General features: G+C 44.8%; 1 protein-coding gene and 1 long non-coding RNA gene across 2 annotated transcripts in view; one reads left to right on the forward strand and one right to left on the reverse strand.

The window, feature by feature from the left end:
* Nucleotides 1-25,441, forward strand: part of LOC149979942 (uncharacterized) — a 391,469-nt gene that overhangs the window by 76,435 nt on the left and 289,593 nt on the right. The gene's annotated exons all lie outside the window — the stretch shown is intronic.
* The window catches only part of LOC110533380 (follistatin-related protein 4), a 250,493-nt gene that overhangs the window by 13,882 nt on the left and 211,170 nt on the right, over nucleotides 1-25,441 (reverse strand). Inside the window, exons 7-13 of the mRNA XM_036989741.2 lie at nucleotides 22,448-22,614; nucleotides 10,541-10,661; nucleotides 9,074-9,235; nucleotides 5,599-5,733; nucleotides 4,598-4,624; nucleotides 3,733-3,851; nucleotides 3,022-3,171 (exon numbers count right to left, since the gene is read on the reverse strand). Coding sequence (XP_036845636.2) covers nucleotides 3,022-3,171; nucleotides 3,733-3,851; nucleotides 4,598-4,624; nucleotides 5,599-5,733; nucleotides 9,074-9,235; nucleotides 10,541-10,661; nucleotides 22,448-22,614 — 881 coding nt within the window. The remainder of the gene's footprint in view (nucleotides 1-3,021; nucleotides 3,172-3,732; nucleotides 3,852-4,597; nucleotides 4,625-5,598; nucleotides 5,734-9,073; nucleotides 9,236-10,540; nucleotides 10,662-22,447; nucleotides 22,615-25,441) is intronic.

Genomic DNA, 25,441 nt, shown 5'->3' on the forward strand with positions numbered 1-25,441 from the left:
TGTTGGCTGTTTTTTATTGTTTATTGTTGATTTCACTTTTGTTTATCCATTTCACTTGCTTTGGCAATGTAAACATATGTTTGTTGACAAACTATGCTGGGGTGAGTGGTCACTCACCCCAGCATAGTTTGTTAGACACAACACTCATTCACTATCAGGTCACTGTTTTTTAAAGCCATTTTTTCAGCCTTTCTCCTGCTAAATAGTTCTAAAATGTCATTCTTCATTTATTTAACTAGGCAAGTCAGTTAAGAACAAATTCTTATTTTCAATGACTGCCTGTTCAGGGGCAGAACGACAGATGTCAGCTCGGGGATTTGAACTTGCAACCTTCAGGTTACTAGTCTCACACTCTAACCACTAGGCTACAGAGGTCTAAGGCACTGCATCTCAGTGCTTGAGGCGTCACTACAGACACCCTGGTTCGAATTCAGGCTGTATCACAACTGGCCGTGATTGGGAGTCCCATGGTGCGGCGCTCATTTGGCCCAGCGTCGTCCGGGTTTGGCCGCTGTAGGCCGTCATTGTAAATCTAAATCTGTTCTTAACTGACTTGCCTAGTTAAATACAGGTAAAATAAACATTGTTCATTATCTTTTATCATGCAGCGTGACAGCAAATGAAAATGACTGTTTTGTAACTGTTAGTTAGGTGTTGTTGTTAAGGAAATACATGATCAGAATAAGGGTGTTATTTTTCACTGTTTAAAAAAAGAAAAAGCCTTCCTGAAACGTCTGTGTCGACTGGAGATGGCTGAGAGGGATGGAGGGAGGGAGAGGGAGGTAGAGAGAGATGGAGGAGGTGAGAGGGGTAAGGAGAGAGATGGAGGGAGGGAAAGGGAGGTAGAGAGAGATGGAGGAGGTGAGAGAGGTAAGGAGAGGGATGGAGGGAGGGAAAGGGAGGTAGAGAGAGATGGAGGAGGTGAGAGAGGTAAGGAGAGGGATGGAGGGAGAGAGAGGGAGGTAGAGAGAGATGGAGGAGGTGAGAGAGGTAAGGAGAGGGATGGAGGGAGGGAAAGGGAGGTAGAGAGAGATGGAGGAGGTGAGAGAGGTAAGGAGAGGGATGGAGGGAGGGAAAGGGAGGTAGAGAGAGATGGAGGAGGTGAGAGAGGTAAGGAGAGAGATGGAGGGAGGGAAAGGGAGGTAGAGAGAGATGGAGGAGGTGAGAGAGGTAAGGAGAGAGATGGTGGGAGGTAGAGAGAGATGGAGGAGGTGAGAGAGGTAAGGAGAGAGATGGTGGGAGGGAAAGGGAGGTAGAGAGAGATGGAGGAGGTGAGAGAGGTAAGGAGAGAGATGGCGGGAGGGAGAAGTAGGTAGAGAGAGATGGAGGAGGTGAGAGAGGTAAGGAGAGAGATGGTGGGAGGGAAAGGGAGGTAGAGAGAGATGGAGGAGGTGAGAGAGGTAAGGAGAGAGATGGTGGGAGGGAAAGGGAGGTAGAGAGAGATGGAGGAGGTGAGAGAGGTAAGGAGAGAGATGGCGGGAGGGAGAAGTAGGTAGAGAGAGATGGAGGAGGTGAGAGAGGTAAGGAGAGAGATGGTGGGAGGGAAAGGGAGGTAGAGAGAGATGGAGGAGGTGAGAGAGGTAAGGAGAGAGATGGTGGGAGGGAGAGGGAGGTAGAGAGAGATGGAGGAGGTGAGAGAGGTAAGGAGAGAGATGGTGGGAGGGAGAGGGAGGTAGAGATATATGGAGGAGGTGAGAGAGGTAAGGAGAGAGATGGCGGGAGGGAGAAGTAGGTAGAGAGAGATGGAGGAGGTGAGAGAGGTAAGGAGAGAGATGGTGGGAGGGAGAGGGAGGTAGAGAGAGATGGAGGAGATGAGAGAGGTAAGGAGAGAGATGGCGGGAGGGAGAGGGAGGTAGAGAGAGATTGAGGAGGTGAGAGAGGTAAGGAGAGAGATGGTGGGAGTGAGAGGGAGGTAGAGAGAGATGGAGGAGGTGAGAGAGGTAAGGAGAGAGATGGTGGGAGGGAGAGGGAGGTAGAGATATATGGAGGAGGTGAGAGAGGTAAGGAGAGAGATGGCGGGAGGGAGAAGTAGGTAGAGAGAGATGGAGGAGGTGAGAGAGGTAAGGAGAGAGATGGTGGGAGGGAGAGGGAGGTAGAGAGAGATGGAGGAGGTGAGAGAGGTAAGGAGAGAGATGGCGGGAGGGAGAAGTAGGTAGAGAGAGATGGAGGAGGTGAGAGAGGTAAGGAGAGAGATGGTGGGAGGGAGAGGGAAGTAGAGAGAGATGGAGGAGGTGAGAGAGGTAAGGAGAGAGATGGTGGGAGGGAGAGGGAGGTAGAGATAGATGGAGGAGGTGAGAGAGGTAAGGAGAGATGGCGGGAGGGAGACGTAGGTAGAGAGAGATGGAGGAGGTGAGAGAGGTAAGGAGAGAGATGGTGGGAGGGAGAGGGAGGTAGAGAGAGATGGAGGAGGTGAGAGAGGTAAGGAGAGAGATGGCGGGAGGGAGAAGTAGGTAGAGAGAGATGGAGGAGGTGAGAGAGGTAAGGAGAGAGATGGTGGGAGGGAGAGGGAAGTAGAGAGAGATGGAGGAGGTGAGAGAGGTAAGGAGAGAGATGGTGGGAGGGAGAGGGAGGTAGAGATAGATGGAGGAGGTGAGAGAGGTAAGGAGAGAGATGGCGAGAGGGAGGTAGAGAGAGATGGAGGAGGCGAGAGAGGTAAGGAGAGAGATGGCGGGAGGGAGAAGTAGGTAGAGAGAAAGGCATGATGTGCCCTCACACACCAGTGAGGGTATGGAGAAGTGTGGCAGAGCTTGGCGATTGAGAGGAAAACACCAGCTTCTCTGTTTTCAGCACTCTTCTTTACCCTCCACCCCCCCCTCTCTGCTCCCTCTCCCTCTCTCTGCTCCCTCTATTTCCCTCTCTTTGCTCTCTTTCTTTCTTTCTCTCTCTGTTTTCACTCTCTCCCTCTCTCTTCTTGTGGTAAAAATAATGACTTTCATTCAAGCCATCATCCCACTGTTGGTGGAAGCTTCGGGGGACGGACCTCTAAACGGCTTATAGAGAAGATTAATAAAACCAACCAACCTGCACCACTTTCTGGGCCTGGGTGTCGATGAGCAGCAGGCGTTTCTGAAGGGGCTGGGTGACGTAGATGTATTTATCTCTCACACTGACCGCTGAGGACCATGAACAGTGCTGCGGGGACACACCTTCACTTTTAGGGCACATTTCCTCCTGGAGAAAGAACGGGATGGAGGGAGAGAAAGAAGGAATGAAGAAGAAGAATTGTGAATCCACAGTCACTCCACACACTGGACCATATTCGAAGAGTGGCCCTCTCTCTCTCACGCATACGGCAGAGAAAATGCTGTTTACAGCAGCAATGGGCTAACACATGACTTATTGAGTTTGTATCGATCTGTAATACAATTACAGCAACCAGTAAAACTTCAATCCCTCAGAGAAACAAGCCACTTTTATCAACTAAAGCCCATTGCTTCGGGAGAGTGATGTTCTCTAGTATATTACAGACGTGCAGGGTTACCGTGAGCTATTGACCTGGGGTCTTTGACTAATGGACATGAGTAATCCTATAACATTTAGTGAACGGAGGGCACATTTCCTAGCAATGTATTGTAGTGGAGTGGGGGGGGACCTCTGTATATTTGTAAGAGTGAGGCTTTGTCCATATGTATTGGTAGTACATCTTCAATATCATCTCAAGTCATAAAAAGTCCCAAAACACCTGCATTATTATCTTCTACAGCCAGTACATAGATTGACAGGAAGACTTACATAGCTGGCCACGATCCTCTCTGTGTGCTCAATGTGTTTACGTATCTCACACTCGCTGGGCTGTAGCACGGTGATGCCCTCATCAGAGAACACATAGAACATGTTTCCCACGCTCAAACCTGGAGAGTTAGGAAATCAAAAGAGCTTCTGCTGACGTTCTCACATTCAAAAGCCTTACAGAAAATACACACACCCTGTTAGCAGCACCTGAACTAGTCAATGACTGATGGAGTTGTCAGGAATTTTCAGTGCAGAGTCAGTGACTGTGAACAACATGTCTAGCGAATTCATTGTGAGACCGCCTTTGGAACCTTGATGGCCGCTATGATCCCGAGACCCAACATAATTAGACAACAGATTGATGCTTACAGGGACAAGGACATGCAGCAAGGCTGTTTATGCTGTGGAAAAGCATATTGTGATGGGATGTCAGGTAACATTGTATAGGATAACCAGATACAATCAAAACCTTGAGTGCTGCTGACACGGTCCTGATGTGACATTACGGCTGGTGATACTGTCTGTGTACAATCAGTATCAGGGCTGGACAAGATTCAAACAATGGGCCTCTCTCTACTCTCTAATCAGCCATAAATATTCTCATACACATGTTGTGGTGTCACAACTAGATAATAGAGGAAGAGTTATGTGTGCTGAAATGTGGTCCAGCCCAGTATAAAAACTGTTTGCATTTTTGTTATATTTTCATGGTCAAGTCTTGTGAAACGTTTTCAGCAAGAAAATATACACATAATGAATATAGAAAATGAATAAACATTCAGAGGAATATTGGTCCATTATAGAAGTGAATTGAAAAGAAAAGAAAAACTGGTACAAAGTGTTATACAACAGTATATTTCAGTACCTTCCTCCCTCCACAGTATGTTTGCAACTGCAGCATCAGCATCAGAATGACAGAAGAGAGAGGGAAAGAGGGAGAAAGGGAGACAGAGAGAGAGGGAAAGAGGGAGAAAGGGAGACAGAGAGAAGGAAAGAGGGAGAAAGACAGACAGAGAGAGGGAAAGAGGGAGAAAGAGAGCCAGAGAGAGGGAAAGAGAGAGAAAGGGAGACAGAGAGAGGGAAAGAGGGAGAAAGAGAGACAGAGAGAGGGAAAGAGGGAGAAAGAGAGACAGAGAGAGGGCGGGCGGGAGAAAGGGAGACAGAGAGGGAGAAAGGGAGACAGAGAGAGGGAAAGAGGGAGAAAGACAGACAGAGAGAGGGAAAGAGGGAGAAAGAGAGCCAGAGAGAGGGAAAGAGGGAGAAAGGGAGACAGAGAGAGGGAAAGAGGGAGAAAGAGACAGAGAGAGGGAAAGAGGGAGAAAGAGAGCCAGAGAGAGGGAAAGAGGGAGAAAGGGAGACAGAGAGAGGGGAAGAGGGAGAAAGACAGACAGAGAGAGAGAGGGAAAGAGGGAGAAAGACAGAGAGAGAGAGGGAAAGAGGGAGAAAGGGAGACAGAGAGAGGGAAAGAGGGAGAAAGACAGACAGAGAGAGGGCGGGCGGGAGAAAGAGAGAGAGATACCATGTCATATCAAGTCATTTCAGAAAAAGTGGGACAGAAACACATTTAGCAAGAGTGATTCTTTACAGACGCAGAAATACTTCAATTAACACAATAACATAAATGTAACCTTGTTGTTTTTTTGCATTTCACACAATCTAAACCCAAAGGCTGTAAAAACAAAAGTCACTCATATTGTTTTCTTTTATACAGAAAGATACCATATAATAAAGTGTAAGATTTTTCTTAATTGTATGCCAGTAACATTGTGCTTATTACTGTATACATTTTCATTGCCAAAAATAACTTGTGAAAATCGCGGAGGCATTTTTCCATGTTCTACTTGAAGTAAACTCTCAGTCACTTACGTGTCTTTCTAGCTGAGTCCTCCACAAACAGAGACGATATGTCCTCGTCCACCCCCACCTCGTTCTTCGCAATGCAGGTGTAGGCTCCTGTGTCCTCATAGCGTACGCTGCCAATGTGGAGCTCGCTCCCATTCGCTGTTACAGATGAGTCTCAGCTCAGCCACATGTTTCTACACCGGTACACATTTTCCATGGCTGTTTCATCCTCCCACCTAGCAATACACTCACTGTGTTTTTCTAAATGAATGAACAAAGCTAATCTAAGTAGCCAACTAACTATGTACCCACGTCTCACTAACACAAGCCATTGAAGCCTGAACCCTTGTTATGACAACACAACAACCCTTCCTCAAAATATCCTTTGACTGAATCCTCTCTGTTCTGTTCCCAGTGTCAGGGGAAGGTGATATATCTCAGGACACAGTGAGTGCTATCATCAGAGAGAGTCAGCGCTCTGACGGTACAACTAGAGTGTGTGTGTTTGTGTATGTGTATTCGTCAGGTTTTAAGCAAAGGTGATATATCTCAGGACTCAGTGAGTGCTATCAGAGGCAGCAGAGGCAGCCCTAGATCTCTGACACTAGCCCTTTGTGATCTATGGCTTGTTCTCACACTCACATCCATCCCTCCTCACCCTCACGCTGCTGCAGTGTTGCCTTGATCACAACAAAGCAATTTTCACAACACTGCAGCAGGAGTGAAGGACGCCCGTGTCAGACAGCTGCTTTCACGCGCCGTGTCAAAGATCATGTGCCAGTCTTTCACGTTCCTCCTCTCATCTCTCCCTCCCTCTCTTTGTCGTCTTTGATCCCCCTCTCTTGATCTCTTTCCATGTAACTCCTAAATGTGAACTGGCAGGCAGAGGAGGATAATTTCATAGTGCTGAACAAGACCTGACAGAGCCAGGGTCTGAGATAAACCCTGGGCCAATGTGAACAACTTTTACAGGCACCAATATACACATAATGCAATATACATTTTCTTCATTCTCATTTAGAACAATGGATTTTACTGAAAATTCTACCACCTGAAAAGCACACGTTTCTATTTGAACTGTCTATTTGTGTGAAATGCACAGATAAATGGGTAATGTACTGTAGCCTTCCCTTCATCTTGGCAGCATCAGTGAGTACTGTAGCCTTCCCTTCATCTTGGCAGCATCAGTGAGTACTGTAGCCTCCCCTTCATCTTGGCAGCATCAGTGAGTACTGTAGCCTTCCCTTCATCTTGGTAGCATCAGTGAGTACTGTAGCCTTCCCTTCATCTTGGCAGCATCAGTGAGTACTGTAGCCTTCCCTTCATCTTGGCAGCATCAGTGAGTACTGTAGCCTTCCCTTCATCTTGGCAGCATCAGTGAGTACTGTAGCCTTCCCTTCATCTTGGCAGCATCAGTGAGTACTGTAGCCTTCCCTTCATCTTGGCAGCATCAGTGAGTACTGTAGCCTTCCCTTCATCTTGGCAGCATCAGTGAGTACTGTAGCCTTCCCTTCATCTTGGCAGCATCAGTGAGTACTGTAGCCTTCCCTTCATCTTGGCAGCATCAGTGAGTACTGTAGCCTTCCCTTCATCTTGGCAGCATCAGTGAGTACTGTAGCCTTCCCTTCATCTTGGCAGCATCAGTGAGTACTGTAGCCTTCCTTTCATCCTGGCAGCATCAGTGAGTACTGTAGCCTTCCCTTCATCTTGGCAGCATCAGTGAGTACTGTAGCCTTCCCTTCATCTTGGCAGCATCAGTGAGTACTGTAGCCTTCCCTTCATCTTGGCAGCATCAGTGAGTACTGTAGCCTTCCCTTCATCTTGGCAGCATCAGTGAGTACTGTAGCCTTCCCTTCATCTTGGCAGCATCAGTGAGTACTGTAGCCTTCCCTTCATCTTGGCAGCATCAGTGAGTACTGTAGCCTTCCCTTCATCTTGGCAGAATCAGTGAGTACTGTAGCCTTCCCTTCATCTTGGCAGCATCAGTGAGTACTGTAGCCTTCCCTTCATCTTGGCAGCATCAGTGAGTACTGTAGCCTTCCCTTCATCTTGGCAGCATCAGTGAGTACTGTAGCCTTCCCTTCATCTTGGCAGAATCAGTGAGTACTGTAGCCTTCCCTTCATCTTGGCAGCATCAGTGAGTACTGTAGCCTTCCCTTCATCTTGGCAGCATCAGTGAGTACTGTAGCCTTCCCTTCATCTTGGCAGCATCAGTGAGTACTGTAGCCTTCCCTTCATCTTGGCAGCATCAGTGAGTACTGTAGCCTCCCCTTCATCTTGGCAGCATCAGTGAGTACTGTAGCCTTCCCTTCATCCTGGCAGCATCAGTGAGTACTGTAGCCTCCCCTTCATCCCCACAGCATCAGTGAGTACTGTAGCCTCCCCTTCATCCTGGCAGCATCAGTGAGTACTGTAGCCTCCCCTTCATCCTGGCAGCATCAGTGAGTACTGTAGCCTTCCCTTCATCCTGGCAGCATCAGTGAGTACTGTAGCCTCCCTTCATCCTGGCAGCATCAGTGAGTACTGTAGCCTCCCCTTCATCCTGGTAGCAGCAGTGAGTACTGTAGCCTTCCCCTCATCCTGGCAGGATTCGTGAGCTCCACAAGACCAACATTAGCCTTAGTTCCAGAGGGGAAACTAATCTAATTCTGAGTTGGAATACCTATATACTGATCCAATGTTCAAATATTCTGCCAAATAAGCTGAGAGTATAACTCTGGAAAACGGCTTCATTCTGTAGACTCTTATGTTTGAGCACCCTGTTAAACCTTTACAAGATATAAGGGTATTTTCAGATCTACCCCAAATAGCAATTAAATTAACATCCTGGAATCCAGCTCCACGGATCTGCCAAGTCTAAACTGGGCTGTGAGAGTGACAGTTGGCAGATCTGTGACGCTGGATTGCAGGATGTTAATGTATATATGAACCTTGCAGAGCCTCCCTTGTTTCAGCTGAATCTGAAGCCTGATAACAGGCTATTACCACAGGTAATGATCCACACACAGCCTGTAAACTGCCATCTAATGAGGGTTACTACATAAAAGACACTCTCTTGTGTCCCCTCAGAAATTGAATTTCCCGTTCAACTCTCTCACATGGCAGGCTGCTGTATAATTAATTTTCACACACTGTTGTTTTATCTTTTTCTTTATCGTGTTCTTCAAAGGCTTGGATTGGATATTTACTCTTCTAAAATCAGTGGCTGGCAAAATAACAATAATCAAAACGGTGACCCTAAACTCGGATTTGGCAACACAGGAGGGTGTGACACAGAATGAGCCCGTAGTATAGCAACACCTCCATGGTTCCCTTCATAATGGTGTTTCTGCTAAACAGGAGTTGCTGTGATGGTAATAACAGGGTGCGGCTCAAATGGCACCCTATTTCCTATATATGGCCTATGGGCCCTTGTCAAAAGTAATGCACTATATAGGGAATAGGGTGTAATTTAGAACACATACAGTCTTGTGTGGGCAGGAGTAGCCTGGTGCCTTACCGATGAGGGAGAGCTGCTTGGAGGGTCTGGGCTGCAGGTCCATGCCGTTCTTCAGCCACAGAATCTTAGGGTCTGGGATGCCGTCAGCGTGGCAGTGCAGGCTGGCAGACACACCAGGCTCCTGGGCCTGCGTCTCTGGGTAGACCAGGATCACTGGGGGAACTGAATACATAGACACACACACACAAAGAGATAAACATAGCCACAATAGAGTGGAGTCAGAGAGGTATAATTACACAGGCACAGCAGGCAGAAAGGCTTTCATTTCACACCAGTACCACACAAAATCACACATAGCTACAGGCACTGCGTTACAACAGAGTCCAGCGCAAATGTTTATAACACCAAATAAGACCACTATTGAAGGAAGTTAAGAAGGTGAATCTGAAGGCACACACAATATAGGAGAGGCAAGAAAATCCACTTTGTTGAGCAGCCTCAGTCATTATTTACAGGTGAAACACTTCATATCCAAACACAAACGCATGGTAATTGTCTTCGAAGATAACCTGCCTTTCAGGAAGCAAACATTTCCCTCCCTCTTCAACTGAATGTCTCAGATGCAGCTGTATCGTTTTGCAATTAGCCTAAATCCTGCCTTACAACACACAATCACGCCTATAATCCTTGTTAATTGAAAATCATTTCAGGCTATTTTTGTCTATGCATATCTGTGCGTGCAGTGAAATAAAGCTCGGGAAATTGAGATTGTCATCTTTGATTTGATACAGTACAGACGGTACAAACGGCTCTCCCAAGGTCCTCAATGAAGAGGAAGGCCCGGTAATCACACGTAGTCTCAGCAAAAAAAGATGTATGGGAATGATTTTGTAGAGCAGTGTGTTTTGCTAAGTGCCTGCAGCCATCCCCTCTGAGCTGATTCCTGCTGGCTATTTGATGTACTGTAGATATAACACTGTACATGCTCAGGGTGGAATCATCTGAGTAGAGTGAGTAAAACACCATGGGTATAGACTTGATTTGCTTTCTATGATAATATGTGTGACATGTTGAAAACAATGGCATGTTTTGTGATTGGAACACTGTTTTTGCCAAGAGAGTCTGAGACAGGATTTGAGGCAGGGGTTGGTTGAGACAGGGTTTGAGGCAGGGGTTGAGACAGGATTTGAGGCAGGGGTTGGTTGAGACAGGGTTTGAGGCAGGGGTTGAGACAGGGTTTGAGACAGGGATTGCCAGTCCTGACCCTGGAAGGTTCTTAATCCACGAAAGCATCTAACGTTTTGTTATCTATTCAAACTAGTTGTTATCCATTCAAACTATTTGTTATCTATTAAAACGACCTGTTATCTATTCAAACTATTTGTCATCTATTCAGAAATCAACAACAAAAAAAGGAATTTAACATTGAACGCAGTGATGCACTGCTACACATTTAGTCAGGTCAGAATTCTGGTGAACACATGCCATCAAATGACCATGAAATGTCAAGTATATGCCATTACTAACCATTCACCTGCAGTACATGGGTCTGGCAGAGTTCTTCATATCCATACGCATGACAGCTGTAGTTCCCCATATGGATGGTTGTCACCTTGGTGATGTAGAGGGAGCCGTCATCACCAAAGTCCTATTGGGGGAAGAGGAAGGTGGCAGTGGAAGATGGTGAGGGAGGGAAGAAGGGAGGGGAGGGATGTGAGGTAAGGGAGGAGGAAAAGGAGGGAAGTTAAGGGAGGCAGGCCAAACAACAGGGGACCACGGAGTGATGAGAAGCATATAGACCATGAATCAACGTGGTCCCTGGATGTTGGGACGGGCATGGGGATTGGGGCCCTGTCGTCACGCTCAATCAGTCTGATAAATAGGAAGGGTTAAAAATACAAAGAACATTAGAGTGATTAATGGAGCCAGTTGTTGTTTTTCAGGATGCACAACTCACTTGGGGTTTCAGCGAGGCTTAAGGAGGATTAAGACACTAAACAGTGGTGTCCCAGTATGTGGCGGACTGACAGTGTGCAGATGTGTGGAGTTAGCTACCTTAATAACCAAACACATCCCTCTCTAAACAGAGACTAAAGACTTGGAGTTTATTGCCGCAAGCAATCGTCCCACTACGTGCTTTAAGAAACTACTGCTTCTCATTAGGCTAGCGAGATGGGAGTGGATGAGGACAGAATGGTCTCTATATTTTAAGGTGAGGAAAGGTACTGAAGAGGAATTACTTAGGACGGACATTAGAAAGGCTTTACGGAACATATGAAAACAGTAGACACTGCTTTAGAGAATAATTACTGTACAGCAGGGTTTCCCAAACTCGATCCACCTTATAGTTTCTGCCCCAGCATTACACAGCTGATTTAAACAAGTTTTGACTATTTGAATCAGCTGTGACGTGCTAGGACAAAAAAATAAATGTGCACCCAGACGGGGCCCCCAGGAAAATCTATCCTACAGCGTTTATCCATATAAGGGATAAGGGTTTATCCCTATGGGGGACAATCATTTAAATTGTGGAGTATTAGCAATAGTAAATAAGAGTCTGGTAGCAGAAGTTGCGACGTGTAGCATGAATATGTGTTGGTGTGTGTGTGCATGTGTGCGTGCGTGTGTGCGTGAGTGCAGAGAGTCAGCATAGGTGGTAAGTCCAGTTCAAGTGTTCAGCAGTCTGATGGCTTGTAGACAGTTTCTATCTCTGAGCCTGTTGGTATCAGACCTCATGCTCTAATACCGTTTGCCTGATGGTAAGGGAATGAACAGCTCGTTGCTGGGGTGTGTGGGGTCCTTGATGGTGGGCCTTTTGGTCGTGGATTGAGCAATTCCTGTACCAGGTTGTGATGCAACTGGTCAGGATATTGTCGATGGTCTAGCCGTAGTATTTGCAAAGGACCTGGGGTGCCATGCCGAATTTCTGCCTTAGGAAGTAAAGACGTTGTTGTGCCCTCTTGACAAGAGTGGTGGTGTTGTTAGTCCATGTCAAGTCCTCTGTGATGTGGACGCCGAGGAACTTAAAACTGCTGACTATCTCTACTGCAGTCCTGTTGATGTGGATCAAGGCATGTTCCCTCCTCTGCTAACTGAAGTCAACAATCAACTCCTTTGTTTTTCTGATGTTGAGGGAGAGGTTGTTGTCCTGGCACCATAATGCCCGTCGACTTACCTCCTGCCTATAAGCTGACTCATCGTCATTGTTAATCAGGCCTACAGTTGTGGTGTCGTCAGCAAACCTGATGATGGAGTTGGTGTTGTGCAAAGCTACACAGTCGTGGGGGAACAGGGAGTACAGCAGAGGGCTGAGGACACAGCCCTGGAGGGCCCTGTGTTAAGAGTCAGCATAGAGGAGGTGTTGTTGCCAATCCTCACAGCCTGTGGTCTGCTCATCAGGAAGTCCAGGATCCAGTTACAGAGGGTAGGTTCCAGACACAGGGCTCTGAGCTTGTTGACGAGCTTGAAGGGTACAATTATGTTGAATGCTAAACTGTAGTCAATAAACAGCATTCTCACATAGGGGTTCCTCTTGTACAGATGTGAATAGCAATGGAAATGGCATCTTCCATAGATTTGTTGGAGCGGTAGGCAAATTGGACTGGGTCCAGTGTGCCTGGCCTTGAAGTGGCAAGCCTCTCAAAACACTTCATGTCGCCTTGGTTTTCTTGGACACTGGAACGATGGTAGTCACCTTGAAACTAGTAGGGATTACAGCCTGGGAAGGGAGAGGTTGAAGATGTTTGAGAAGACGCCTGCCGGTTGGTCAGCTTTGTGAATATTCACTCTTTTGAGAGTTTTCCCCACGTCAGCCTTGGAGAGTGAAAGCACATGGTCTGGGAGGGAGGCTTCGGTAGGCACCACACAGCTGGATCATACATTTCCAATGATTGTCTTAGTGTCAACATGTTGTGACTCAAATTACAGACCTCATGCACCTCCCGGGTGGTCAGAGTCCAGAGTCCAGAGATTCTGGGTTCGAGCCCAGGCTCTGCCGCTGCCGGCCGCGACCGGGAGGCTTCATGGGGCGACGCACAATTGACCCAGCGTCGTCCGGGATAGGGAGGGTTTGGCCAGCAGGGATATCCTTGTCTCATCGTGCTCTAGCGACTCATGTGGTGGGCCGGACACAGTGCACGCTGACCAGGCCGCTAGGTGTACGGTGTTTCCTCCGGCACATTGGTGCGGCTGGCTTCCGGGTTGGATGTGCATTGTGTCAAGAAGCAGTGCGGCTTGGTTGTGTTGTGTTTCGGAGGACGCATGGCTCTCAACCTTCGCCTCTCCCGAGTCTGTACAGGAGTTGCAGCGATGAGAGAAGACAGTAACTACTAAAAATTGGATACCATGAAAAAGGGGTAAAATATCTATTTTTTAAATGACGGACCTCATAAAGGGAAATTTGTTATTGTTCAAAAAAACTGATTGAATACAGTGTAGTGGCTGTACACTTACAGTTGAAGTCGGAAGTTTATATACACCTTAGCCAAATACATTCAAACTCAGTTTGTGATGGCAACTCCAATACCTTCACTTTGTTGTCCTGAAGACATTTTGCCACAACTTTGGAAGTATGCTTGGGGTGATTGTCCATTTGGAAGACCCATTTGCGACCAAGCTTTAACTTCCTGACTGATGTCTTGAGATGCTGCTTCAATATATCCACATCATATTCCCCCCTCATGATGCCATCTATTTTGTGAAGTGCACCAGTCCCTCGTGTAGCAAAGCACCCCCACAACATGATGCTGCCACCCCCGTGCTTCGCGGTTGGGATGGTGTTCTTCGGCTTGCAAGCCTCCCCCTTTTTCCTCCAAACATAACGATGGTCATTATGGTCAAACAGTTCTATTTTTGTTTCATCAGACCAGAGGACATTTCTCCAAAAAGTACGATCTTTGTCCCAATTTGCAGTTGCAAACCTTAGTCTGGGTTTTTTTTATGGCAGTTTTGGAGCAGTGGCTTCTTCCTTGCTGAGTGGCCTTTCAGGTTATGTCAAAATAGGACTCGTTTTACTGTGGATATAGATACTTTTGTACCTGTTTCCTCCAGCATCTTCACAAGGTCCTTTGCTTTTGTTCTGGGATTGATTTGCACTTTTCGCACCAAAGTACTTTCATCTCTAGAAGACAGAGAGTGGTCCCACGGTGTTTATATTTGCATACTATTGTTTGTACAGATGAACGTGGTACCTTCAGGCGTTTGGAAATTGCTGCCAATGATGAACCAGACTTGTGGAGGCCTACAATTCTGAGGTCTTGGCTTTTTTCTTTTGATTTTCCCATGATGTCAAGCAAAGAGGCACTGAGTTTGAAGGTAGGCCTTGAAATACATCCACAGGTACACCTCCAATTGACTTAAATTATGTCAATTAGCCTGCCAGAAGCTTCTAAAGCCATGACATAATTTTCTGGAATTTTCCAAGCTGTTTAAAGGCACAGTCAACTTAGTGTATGTTAACTTCTGACCCACTGGAATTGATACAGTGAATTATAAGTGAAATAATCTGTCTGTAAACAATTGTTGGAAAAATTACTTGTGTCATGCACAAAGTAGATGTCTTAACCGACTTGCCAAAATGATAGTTTGTTTACAAAACATTTCTGGAGTGGTTGAAAAATTTGTTTTAATGACTCCAACCTAAGTGTAAACTATACACATAAAGAAGCATGGTATTGTTTCATACATTTTTCATTTTAGTTTGTATTTAAAACGAAAAACCACCCAAAATGTTCCTTCTATCTTTTCACCCCTTATAAAACAGTAATAGCTCTGTACTGTATTCATAATAGTCTTAGCGGAAAATCATTTTAAGATGTTTGAAGGTTAGCATAATGGATTTTTCACAGCAGTCCCAAACGGCGAGTAAGAGGCCTGTTTGACATGCTCATTACATGTTTTTATAGTATAATTGTTTTTGGAGAAAATAGAGAAAACGCATGAATTATTTTGGTCCCGCTTTCAATGACCTGCAGTTTATAAAGGCTTCATTAAGCCTTCATAAACACTACATATGTGTTATGAATTGTCTATAACAGTATGCCATGCTTTAAAGGGTTCATAAATGTGGCATAACTGTGTGACATAAACACCCATGTCAAATGTGACATAAACCTGTGCTTTATAAAGGGTGGCAAAAGCCCCGCTTAATAAAGGCCTTATCAATCATATTAACTTGAGGGATTTACAAAGCATTTATAACCGTGTTATGCATCTTGGTATTGGTAGAGCGCTGCAACGTCAGGATTCCCGAGACCACCCATACGTAAATATGTATTCACGCAAGACTGTAAGTTGCTTTGGAATAAAGGGGTCTGCTAAATTTGATATATAATATCATATTTCATTAAACCATTTCTAGGATGGCCCAACTTCTTTCCCTCTTGGGTGCATAGTCAATATTGGACCTGACCTCAACTTCCCCCAGAATGCTGTGCTGCAGGATGACTAAAGTTCAGTCATGCACAGCAAAAGACGTTGTTAGGGCCTTTTAAAATCAGTTTCTATTTTTTGCCAACTTCAGTTTTTTTTGTTTTTGTTTTTGCATCTTTCTTTCCCCCCCATATTTTTCTGGTTTACCAGTTTTTTCACTGTTGTTTGGTTATCAGGTTTTCTGTAGTGCAGTAAGCCACATGTGAGTAAAAGGCCAGCAACACTTTGTATTATTCAGAGCCCGATGAAGTGACACCATACACACATTCTACAGACGCTACCGAGTATTTCCTACAACGCTTTTACTGCAGCTCCCAGATAAGTTTTTTTCTAAAAGCCTTTTCTAAAATTGATGAAATAATTGTTTCCCCTCATCAATCTACACACATTGCCCCATAATGACAAAGTGAAAACCGTTTTTTTTGTGCAAATGTATTAAAAATAACAAACAGAAATACCTTATTGACATACGTATTCAGACCCTTTGCTATGAGACTCAAATCGAGCTCAGTGGAGATGGGAGAACCTTCCAGAAGGACAACCATCTCAACAGCACTGTACCAATCAGACCTTTATGGTAGAGTGGCCAGACGGAAGCCACTCCTGAGTAAAAGGCACATGACTCCTCGCATGGAGTTTGCCAAAATGCACCTAAAGAATCTCAGACCATGAGTAATAAGATTCTCTGGTCTTATGAAATCAAGATTGAACTCTTTTGCCTGAATGCCAAGCATCATGTGTGGAGGAAATCTGGCACCATCCCTACGGTGAAGCGTGGTGGTGGCAGCATCATGCTGTGGGGATGTTTTTCAGCGGCAGGGACTGGGAGAGATGAACGAAGCAAAGTACAACGAGATCCTTGATGAAAACTTGCTCCAGAGCGCTCAGGACCTCAGACTGGGGCGAAGGTTCACCTTCCAACAGGACAACGACCCTTAGCACACAGCCAATGCAACGCAGGAGTGACTTCGGGACAAGTCTAAATGTCCTTGAGTGGCCCAGCCAGAGCTCGGACTTGAACCCAATCGAACATCGAGAGAGACCTGAAAATACCTGTGCAGCGACGCTCGCCATGCAACCTGACAGAGCTTGAGAGGCTCTGAGGAGAAGAATGGGAAAAAGTCCCCAAATGTAGCGTCATACCCAAGAAGACTTGAGGCTGTAATCGCTGCCAAAGGTGTTTCAACAAAGTACTGAGTAAAGGGTCTAAATACTTATGTAAATGTGATATTTCAGTTTAATTTCTTTAAATACATTTTCTAACATTTCTAAAAGACTGTTTTTGCTTTGTCATTATGGGGCATTGTGATATCATTATGGGGTATTGTGTGTAGATTGATGAGAGGGGAAAAACTAATTATTACATTTAAAATCCCCAAATTCCATGACCCGGAAGTACTTCTTTAGTGTGGCTCATGAAACACTGATCATGTGGATCAAATAAAATGCCCCACTTGTGATTCCACTGGAGAGCGAAAGACAATTAAGTTAATGTTCATTTATTGTCATTTAAATGAGTTCTTAGTAGTTAAGTGTTGAGTTAGATTACATACTGTAGCTGCCTCAATCGTAATGTGTAATGACTTCACAGCAATTGCTAGCTAACCAAAATCCCCCTAGAATCAGCCAAGTCTCATAATCACGTCATGAGATTTGTAAATGAAATAGGAATATAATATTACGAATTGAATAGAGTTTCCCATCTTTAATTATAAAAAAATTAATATGTATTCAACCTTTATTTAACTAGGCAAGTCAGTTAAGAAGAAATTCTTATTTACAATGACGGCCTACCAAAAGGCAAAAGGCCTCCTGTGGGGACGGGGGCTGGGATTAAAAATAAAAAATAAAATATAAATATAGGACAAAACACACATCACGACAAGAAAGACAACACAACACTACATAAAGAGAGGCCTAAGACAACAACATAGCAGGGCAGCAACACATGAAAACACAGCATGGTAGCAACACAACAGGACAACAACATGGTAGCAACACAACATGGCAGCAGCACAACATGGTAGCAGCACAAAACATGGTACAGTACAAACATTATTGGGCACAGACAACAGCACAAAGGGCAAGATCGTAGAGACAACAATACATCACGAGAAGCAGCCACAGCTGTCAGTAAGAGTGTCCATGATTCAGTCTTTGAATGAAGAAATGGAGACAAAACGGTCCAGTTTGAGTGTTTTTTGCAGCTCGTTCCAGTCTCTCTCTGCAGCAAACTGAAAAGAGGAGTGACCCAGGGATGTGTGTGCTTTGGGGACCTTTAACAGAATGGGACTGGCAGAACAGGTGTTGTATGTGGAGGATGAGGGACAGGTATACAGAGATGACCAGTTTACAGAGGAGTATAGAGTGCAGTGATGTGTCCTATAAGGAGCATTGGTGGCAAATCTGATGGTCGAATGGTAAAGAACATCTAGCCGCTCGAGACCACCCTTACCTGCCGATCTATAAATTATGTCTCCGTAATCTAGCATGGTTAGGATGGTCATCTGAATCAGGGTTAGCTTGGCAGCTGTGGTGAAAGAGGAGCGATTACGATAGAGGAAACCAAGTCTAGATTGATCCTTAGCCTGCAGCTTCGATATGTCCTGAGAGAAGGACCATGTACTGTCTTGCTACACTTCCAAGTACTTGTATAAGGTGACTACCTAAAGCTCTAAACCTTTAGAGTTAGTAATCATACCGGTGGGGAGAGGGCATTCTTCTTACATTACTTTTGTTTTGGAGGTGTTCAAGACAAGGTTAAGGGCAGAGAAAGCTTGTTGGACACTAAGAAAGCTTTGTTGTAGAGCGTTTAACACAAACTCCTGGGAGGGGCCAGCTGAGTATAAGGCTACCAACCGCATATAACCAGATGAGAGAGCTTCCTAATGCTTGAACTATGTTGTTGAGGTAAATTGAGAAGAGTGGGGTACTCCTTGGGGTACTCCCTTGGTGACAGGTATTGGCTGAGACAGCACATGTTCTTTCTTTATACACTGCACTCTTTGAGAGAGGTAGTTAGCTAACCAGGCTAAATACCCCTCAGAGACACCAGTACTCCTAAGCCGGCCCACAAGAATGGAATGGTCTAGCGTATCAAAAGCCAAGTAAATGGCCAAGTAAATAAATATAGCAGCACAACATTGCTTAGAATGAAGGGCAATGATGACATAATTTAGGACCTTTAAGGTTGCAGTGAAACACCCATAACCTGAGCAGAAACCAGATTGCCGTGAGAATACTATAGACATCAAGAAAACCAATCAGTTGATTATTTTTCCAACACTTTTGATAAACAGTGCAAAATGGAAATTGGCCTATAACAGTTAGGATCAGCTTGATCTCCCCCTTTAAATAAAGGACACACCGTGGGATCCTCACCAGAGAGCAGAGACAGGTTAAAAAGGTCAGAGATAGGCTTGGCGAGGATAGGGGCAGAAACCTCAAAGAAGAAAGGGTCTAAACCATCTGAACCAGATGTTTTTTTGGGGTCAAGTTTAAGGAGCTCCTTTAGCACCTCAGACTCAGTGACCGCCTGCAGGGAGAAACTTTGTAGCGTGGCAGAGGAAAAAGAGGGAGGAGCATCATGGCTAGTTGCATTAGAAGAGGTGGGAGATGATGAAATATTGGACGGGCAAGGAGGCATGGCAGAGTCAAATAGGAATTGTGACTTAATGAAGTGGTGATTAAAGAGCTCAGCCATTTGCTCCTTGTCAGTAACAACCACATCATCAACATTAAGGGACACGGGAAGCTGTAATGAGGTTGGTTTATTCTCCAAATCTTTAACCATTTTCCAGAACTTCTTGGGTTAGACCCACAGAGAGAGAACTGCTCCTTAAAGTAATTAAGTTTGGCCTTCTGGATAGCCTGAGTGTACTTATTTCTAATTTGCCTGAATGAGAGCCGGTCAGCCTGAGTATGCGTGTGCCGAGCGATTTGCCAAATGGAATTCTTGAGGTGGAGTAACTCTGCCAGATCATGGTCGAACCAGGGGCTGAACCTGTTTTTAATTCAAATTTTCTTTATGGGGGTGTGTTTGTTAACGACACCACTGAAAATATTAAAAAAGAAGGTCCAAGTGTCTTCGATAGAGGGGATCAAGCTGATTCTATACCAATTTACAGATGCCAGATCATGAAGGAAGCCGCAGCACATAAATGCCCTTAGCCTTTGTCAAACCATCTGGATAACTTTCTTTGTTGTTACCAACATGCAGTATCTCCATCAGGAAGAGAGGTTGAAGATATCCCTCTAGTGGTGTGGGGGCTGTGCTTTGGCAAAGTGGGTGGGGTTATATCCTTCCTGTTTGGCCCTGTACGGGGGTGTCCTCGGATGGGGCCACAGTGTCTCCTGACCCCTCCTGTCTCAGCCTCCAGTATTTATGCTGCAGTAGTTTATGTGTCGGGGGGCTAGGGTCAGTTTGTTATATCTGGAGTACTTCTCCTGTCCTATTCGGTGTCCTGTGTGAATTTAAGTGTGCTCTCTCTAATTCTCTCTTTCTCTCTTTCTTTCTCTCTCTCGGAGGACCTGAGCCCTAGGACCATGCCTCAGGACTACCTGACATGATGACTCCTTGCTGTCCCCAGTCCACCTGGCCGTGCTGCTGCTCCAGTTTCAACTGTTCTGCCTTATTATTATTGGACCATGCTGGTCATTTATTAACATTTGAACATCTTGGCCATGTTCTGTTATAATCTCCACCCGGCACAGCCAGAAGAGGACTGGCCACCCCACATAGCCTGGTTCCTCTCTAGGTTTCTTCCTAGGTTTTGGCCTTTCTAGGGAGTTTTTCCTAGCCACCGTGCTTCTACACCTGCATTGCTTGCTGTTTTGGGGTTTTAGGCTGAGTTTCTGTATAGCACTTTGAGATATCAGCTGATGTACGAAGGGCTATATAAATACATTTGATTTGATTTGATTTGAGAGGCAAGATCCATTTGTCTGCCAGCTCAGCGACAAGCTACACTATTCACAGCCCTGTGTAATGTTCAATGTAATTGCATTGCTGGACTTTTTGAAACTTCATGTATTTGTAGTTTTTTTTTATGTACAAATAAAAATGAATTTGTTTGAGCTGTTAGTGATAATTCCCTAAGTTGTAATACATTTGTGTTGACCTCATTAAGCCTTTATGTGTGTTATGACCAAAGGTTTCTGACTTTATAGTAAGTACAGCACCATTTGATATAAGGCATTTATGTACGTGTTATAAAATGACCAAAGAGTCTGACTTTCAATTAAGTACAGCATAATGTGATATAGAGTCTTTATGGATGGGTTATGAATGACCGAAGGTGTCTCACTTTGTATGTGTGTGTGTGTGTGTGTGTGTGTGTGTGTGTGTGTCAGAACCAAGATGATTTGGAGTAGTCCAACCTGAGACTACTGCACCAGGTAGTGCTTCTGTTCCCATGCTGGAGACCAGGGCTTGATTACAACCTGTTACAATGGTGCCAAAGTTTTGTGGCTGATCTTTCAACAGGGGAGTGGGTGAATGTGTCAAAGGTCTGACTGGGCCCAGCACAGCAAGGTATGGCTAGTTTTTGTTGAGTGCATATTTGTGTAACTAGGTTCCAGAAGAAAGATACTTTCAATTTCTTTAGGTTGGGTAAAGTATTATATTTATCCTTATCCACTGATTCTTCGTCTGGTCTCTTCTCTGCACCTGGGTCCAACCTCACCATGTCACAGCGACAAATCACACACAAGGCCTTCAATCAGTATGCTTTCTATTCTTTGTTCTTCATTGAGATGCAGTGGTATTACACAATAGCAGGCAACACTTCCCATGCAGACTCTAAGCATTAAAAGGGTGTAACACTGCCTAAGGATTACATGAAAACACATTATGCTGAAGGGCACATTTCTCATCGTGCACACCTTCATGTTCGTAAAAGTTATTATTTATAATTATTCATTAGTGACAATTGTAATTGTCTTCACACACTATTTATCACTGCATAACCTAACTCAATGGAAACAGTAGTAGTCTCATGTTACACAGAGGACCTTGTTTTCTCCCACTTCCTTGTCCTCAGCGCGACCCCGCCTAAGCACATGCCAGTTGTCGTGCATGTCATTGTTTATTGGCTCTCTGGCCAATTCATTAACATTCAATTAGAGAATTCTAATTAGCTGGTGGATGGATAAACACAGTCCCACGCTGTCAGCTGTGCAGTTGAACTAAACAGCTCACCGCCACCGCCGCTATATAGTTCATTAACCACATGCAGCCAAGCCCAATTCCCATGCATTGCCATGCTGGGATTTGCAAAAAATAATCATTTTAATATGGTTTGTGCTCTTTGAGTTCAGCAAGACACCTGGCAGAGCTCCTGAGACCCAAATCATTACATTATTTACAATTAGAACCAATGATTCAAAGCAAGAGGAAAAACACAGGCCTGTTTGTTTTGTTTTTTAAACAGGCTGGGAGAAGAAGATGCATAAATTGGGTTAATGGGAATTAGCATTTCTTACTTATTTTCTGTGAATCTTTATCGAACGTTATTGAGTCATTGTTTTAAACCAATGTGAAGAGCCCCTGCTGAGACATGTTCTGATGATGATCAAATATTAATGAAAAGCCCAATTATAAATGTCTTAAAAGCAGCGTTTCTAAAAACACCACACATTAAAGTTCACAACGTTGGACACTTGTTCAGTGTTTCACCTTGAAAAGCCCCTTTAAATGTAAAGTTGGAAAAAAGGGTTACACAAACTCACATCTGCAGTTTTGGGGTGGAGGCCTCTGCTTGTGTTAATCACAACCATATTTTGTAGGGTTAGCATGAGCAAATAGGCTCATAGTAGCATGACTTAATTCATGTCAAAACACGATATGTAGCTTTACAACTTAAAGGGTATGTTCAGCATTTTCTCTGGGGCCATGGACTACTTTCAGGGTGAGGAACCATTTAACATCAAGATTTTACAAAGCAAATGACTGAACTTCCCCTTTATACCCTCTGAAACAGCCAATGGCTCCTGCCTAGGACTCACATTGATATCCTCCAGGTCCAGGAAGTTGAGTATTATCCCATTCCTCTTCCAGATGATTGGTGGCCGCAGCGTCCCCTGGATGGCACAGGACAGCACGGTGCTGAGGCCTACCGTTACCGTGGAGATGCTCATTCTCTGGTCCTCAGCCAAGCTCAACTGAACAACCTCTGTAGGTATATATATATATATATATATATAGAGAGAGAGAGAGAGTGAGAGAGAGAGAGAGAGAGATAGAGAGAGAGAGAGATTTACATAGAACAAACAGCAAAAACATATACATGATCAAATACAAATCTTAGAATCAACTATTAAAGACCACCAGAACCCATTGGATTCGACAATTACCTCGAATGAACCCTCCAACCCAAAAAGACCTGTGGTGTTGATGATATCCTCAATGAAATGATAAAATATACAGGCAACAAATTCCAATTGGCTATACTAAAACATAATCCTTAGCTCTGGCATCTTCCCCAATGTTTGGAACCAAGGACTGATCACTTCAATCCACAAAAGTGGGGACAAATTTGACCCCAATAACTACCGTGGGATATGCATCAACAGCAACCTTGGGAAAATCCTCTGCATTATCATTAACAGCAGACTCGTACATTTCCTCATTTAAAACGATGTACTGAGCAAATGTCAAATTGGCTTTTTACCAAATATCGTACAACAGGCCAAGTATTCACCCTGCACACCCTGACAAACAAACAAACCAAAACAAAGGCAAAGTCTTCTCAAGCTTTGTTGATTTCAAAAAAGCCTTTGACTCAATTTGGCATGAGGGTCCGCTATACAAATTTATGGAAAGTGGTGTTGGGGGAAAAACATACAACATTATAAAATCCATGTACACAAACAACAAGTCTGCGTTTAAAATAGGCAAAAAACACACACATTTCTTCCCACAGGGCCATGGTGTGAGACAGGGATGCAGCTTAAGCTCCACCCTCTTCAACATATATATCAAACGAATTGGCGAGGGCACGAGAAAAGTCTGCAGCACCCAACCTCACCCTACTAGAATCTGAAGTCAAATGTCTAGTGTTTGCTGATGATCTGTTGCTTCTGTCACCAACCAAGGAGTGCCTACAGCAGCACCTAGATCTTCTGCACAGATTCTGCCAATCCTGGGCCCTGACAGTAAATCTCAGTAAGACCAAAATAATGGTGTTCCTTAAAAGGTCCAGTCGCCAGGACCACAAATACAAATTCCATCTAGACCTAAACATAAGCGCCACAGGTAACTTCCACAAAGCTGTGAACGATTTGAGAGACAGACCTAAAAGGAACATAAAATTCGACATACCAATTAGGATCTGGCTAATAATACTTGATTCAGTTATAGAACCCATTAGGCCTATATGGGTCCGCTCACCAACCAAGAATTCACAAGGGACAAACACCAAATTGAGACTCTGCATGCCATATTCTGCAAAAATATCCTCTGTGTACAACGTAGAACACAAAATAGTGCATGCAGAGGAGAAATTAGGCCGATACCGGCTAATTATCAAATTCCAGAGAAGAGACGTTAAATTCTACAACCATCTAAAAGGAAGTGATTCCCAAACCTTCCATATCAAAGCCATCACCTAACAAAGAGATGAACCTGGAGAAGAGTACCCTAAGCAAGCTGGTCCTGGGGCTCTGTTCACAAAACACAAACATATCCCACAGAGCCTCAGAACAGCAACACAATTAGACCCAACCAAATCATGAGAAAACAAAAAGATAATTACTTCACACATTGGAAAGAATAAACAAAAAAACTGAGCAAACTATAATTCTATTGTGGCCCTAAACAGAGAGTACACAGTGGCAGAATACCTGACCACTGTGAGTGACCCACACTTAAGGAAAGCTTTGACTATGTATAGACTCAGTGGGCATAGCCTTGCTATTGAGAAAGGCTGCCGTCGGCAGACCTCGCTCTCAAGAGAAGACAGGCTATGTACACACTGCCCACAAAATGAGGTGGAAACCGAGCTGCACTTCCTAACCTCCAGCCAGAGAGAGGGGGTGGAGAGAGGGGGGGTGAGAGAGAGAGTGGGATGGGGGAGAGAGAGAGAGAGAGAGAGAAGGGGGGGTGGTGGGAGAGAGAGACAGAGAGAGAGAGAGACAGAGGGAGAGAGAGGGGTTGGAGAGAGAGAGAGGGGGGTGAGAGAGAGAGAGAGGTGAGAGAGAGAGAGAGAGAGAGAGAGAGAGAGAGAGAGAGAGAGAGGTGAGAGAGAAATTAAAGAGATGAGTTGGTGGTGGGACTGAAACAAAGCCAGACTTTATTCATCACAACACAGAACATACAGTAAAGCATATAAACACAGCCATGTGAGAGAGAACAATGTCTGATCTGAGGACGAGACCATGTGAGAGAGAACCCACTTCTGATCTGAGGACGAGACCGTTTGAGAGAAAACGATGTCTGATCTGAGGACGAGTCTGTGTGAGAGAGAACGATGTTTGATCTGAGGACGAGACCGTGTGAGAGAGAACGATGTCTGATCTGAGGACGAGATCGTATGAGAGCGATTATTGAGGAAGATTTACATTCAGCTGACTAGCGAATCCAATTTGTTTCACCTTTAAGGCACATGACAAAGCACTGTTCTCGAGTGTCCCTAAGGCCCATAACTATACAGGAAGGAGGAGAGAGGGATGATAAGGGGTGGCAGGTAAGAATGTCATATATATGACTAAACGACAGTGGGACAATATTGGTTGGGTTCTTAAGGAAGACTGTAACGCTGCTCGTTCATGCAGCTTATTCATGCTGCTTGTTGGTTAGCAACTGCTCCTGCTACCTGTTTCTCCCTAACTTGTTAACCAAAGTTTTGGCTATCTGCCCCATGATATACTGCTTGTTTCTACGGCACGGACTTGCATGTTGGTCATCTCCCGCTCGTATAGTGTATGTGCTGCCGTGATCCATACAGTGAGCATGTCCTCTGCTTTCTCTCAGTTCGCAGTACTGGTGTGTTACCCGGGTGT

The sequence above is a fragment of the Oncorhynchus mykiss genome, chromosome 10, assembly GCF_057628025.1.
Source record: "Oncorhynchus mykiss isolate SJ-2025 chromosome 10, ASM5762802v1, whole genome shotgun sequence".
NCBI classification, from domain to species: domain Eukaryota; kingdom Metazoa; phylum Chordata; class Actinopteri; order Salmoniformes; family Salmonidae; genus Oncorhynchus; species Oncorhynchus mykiss.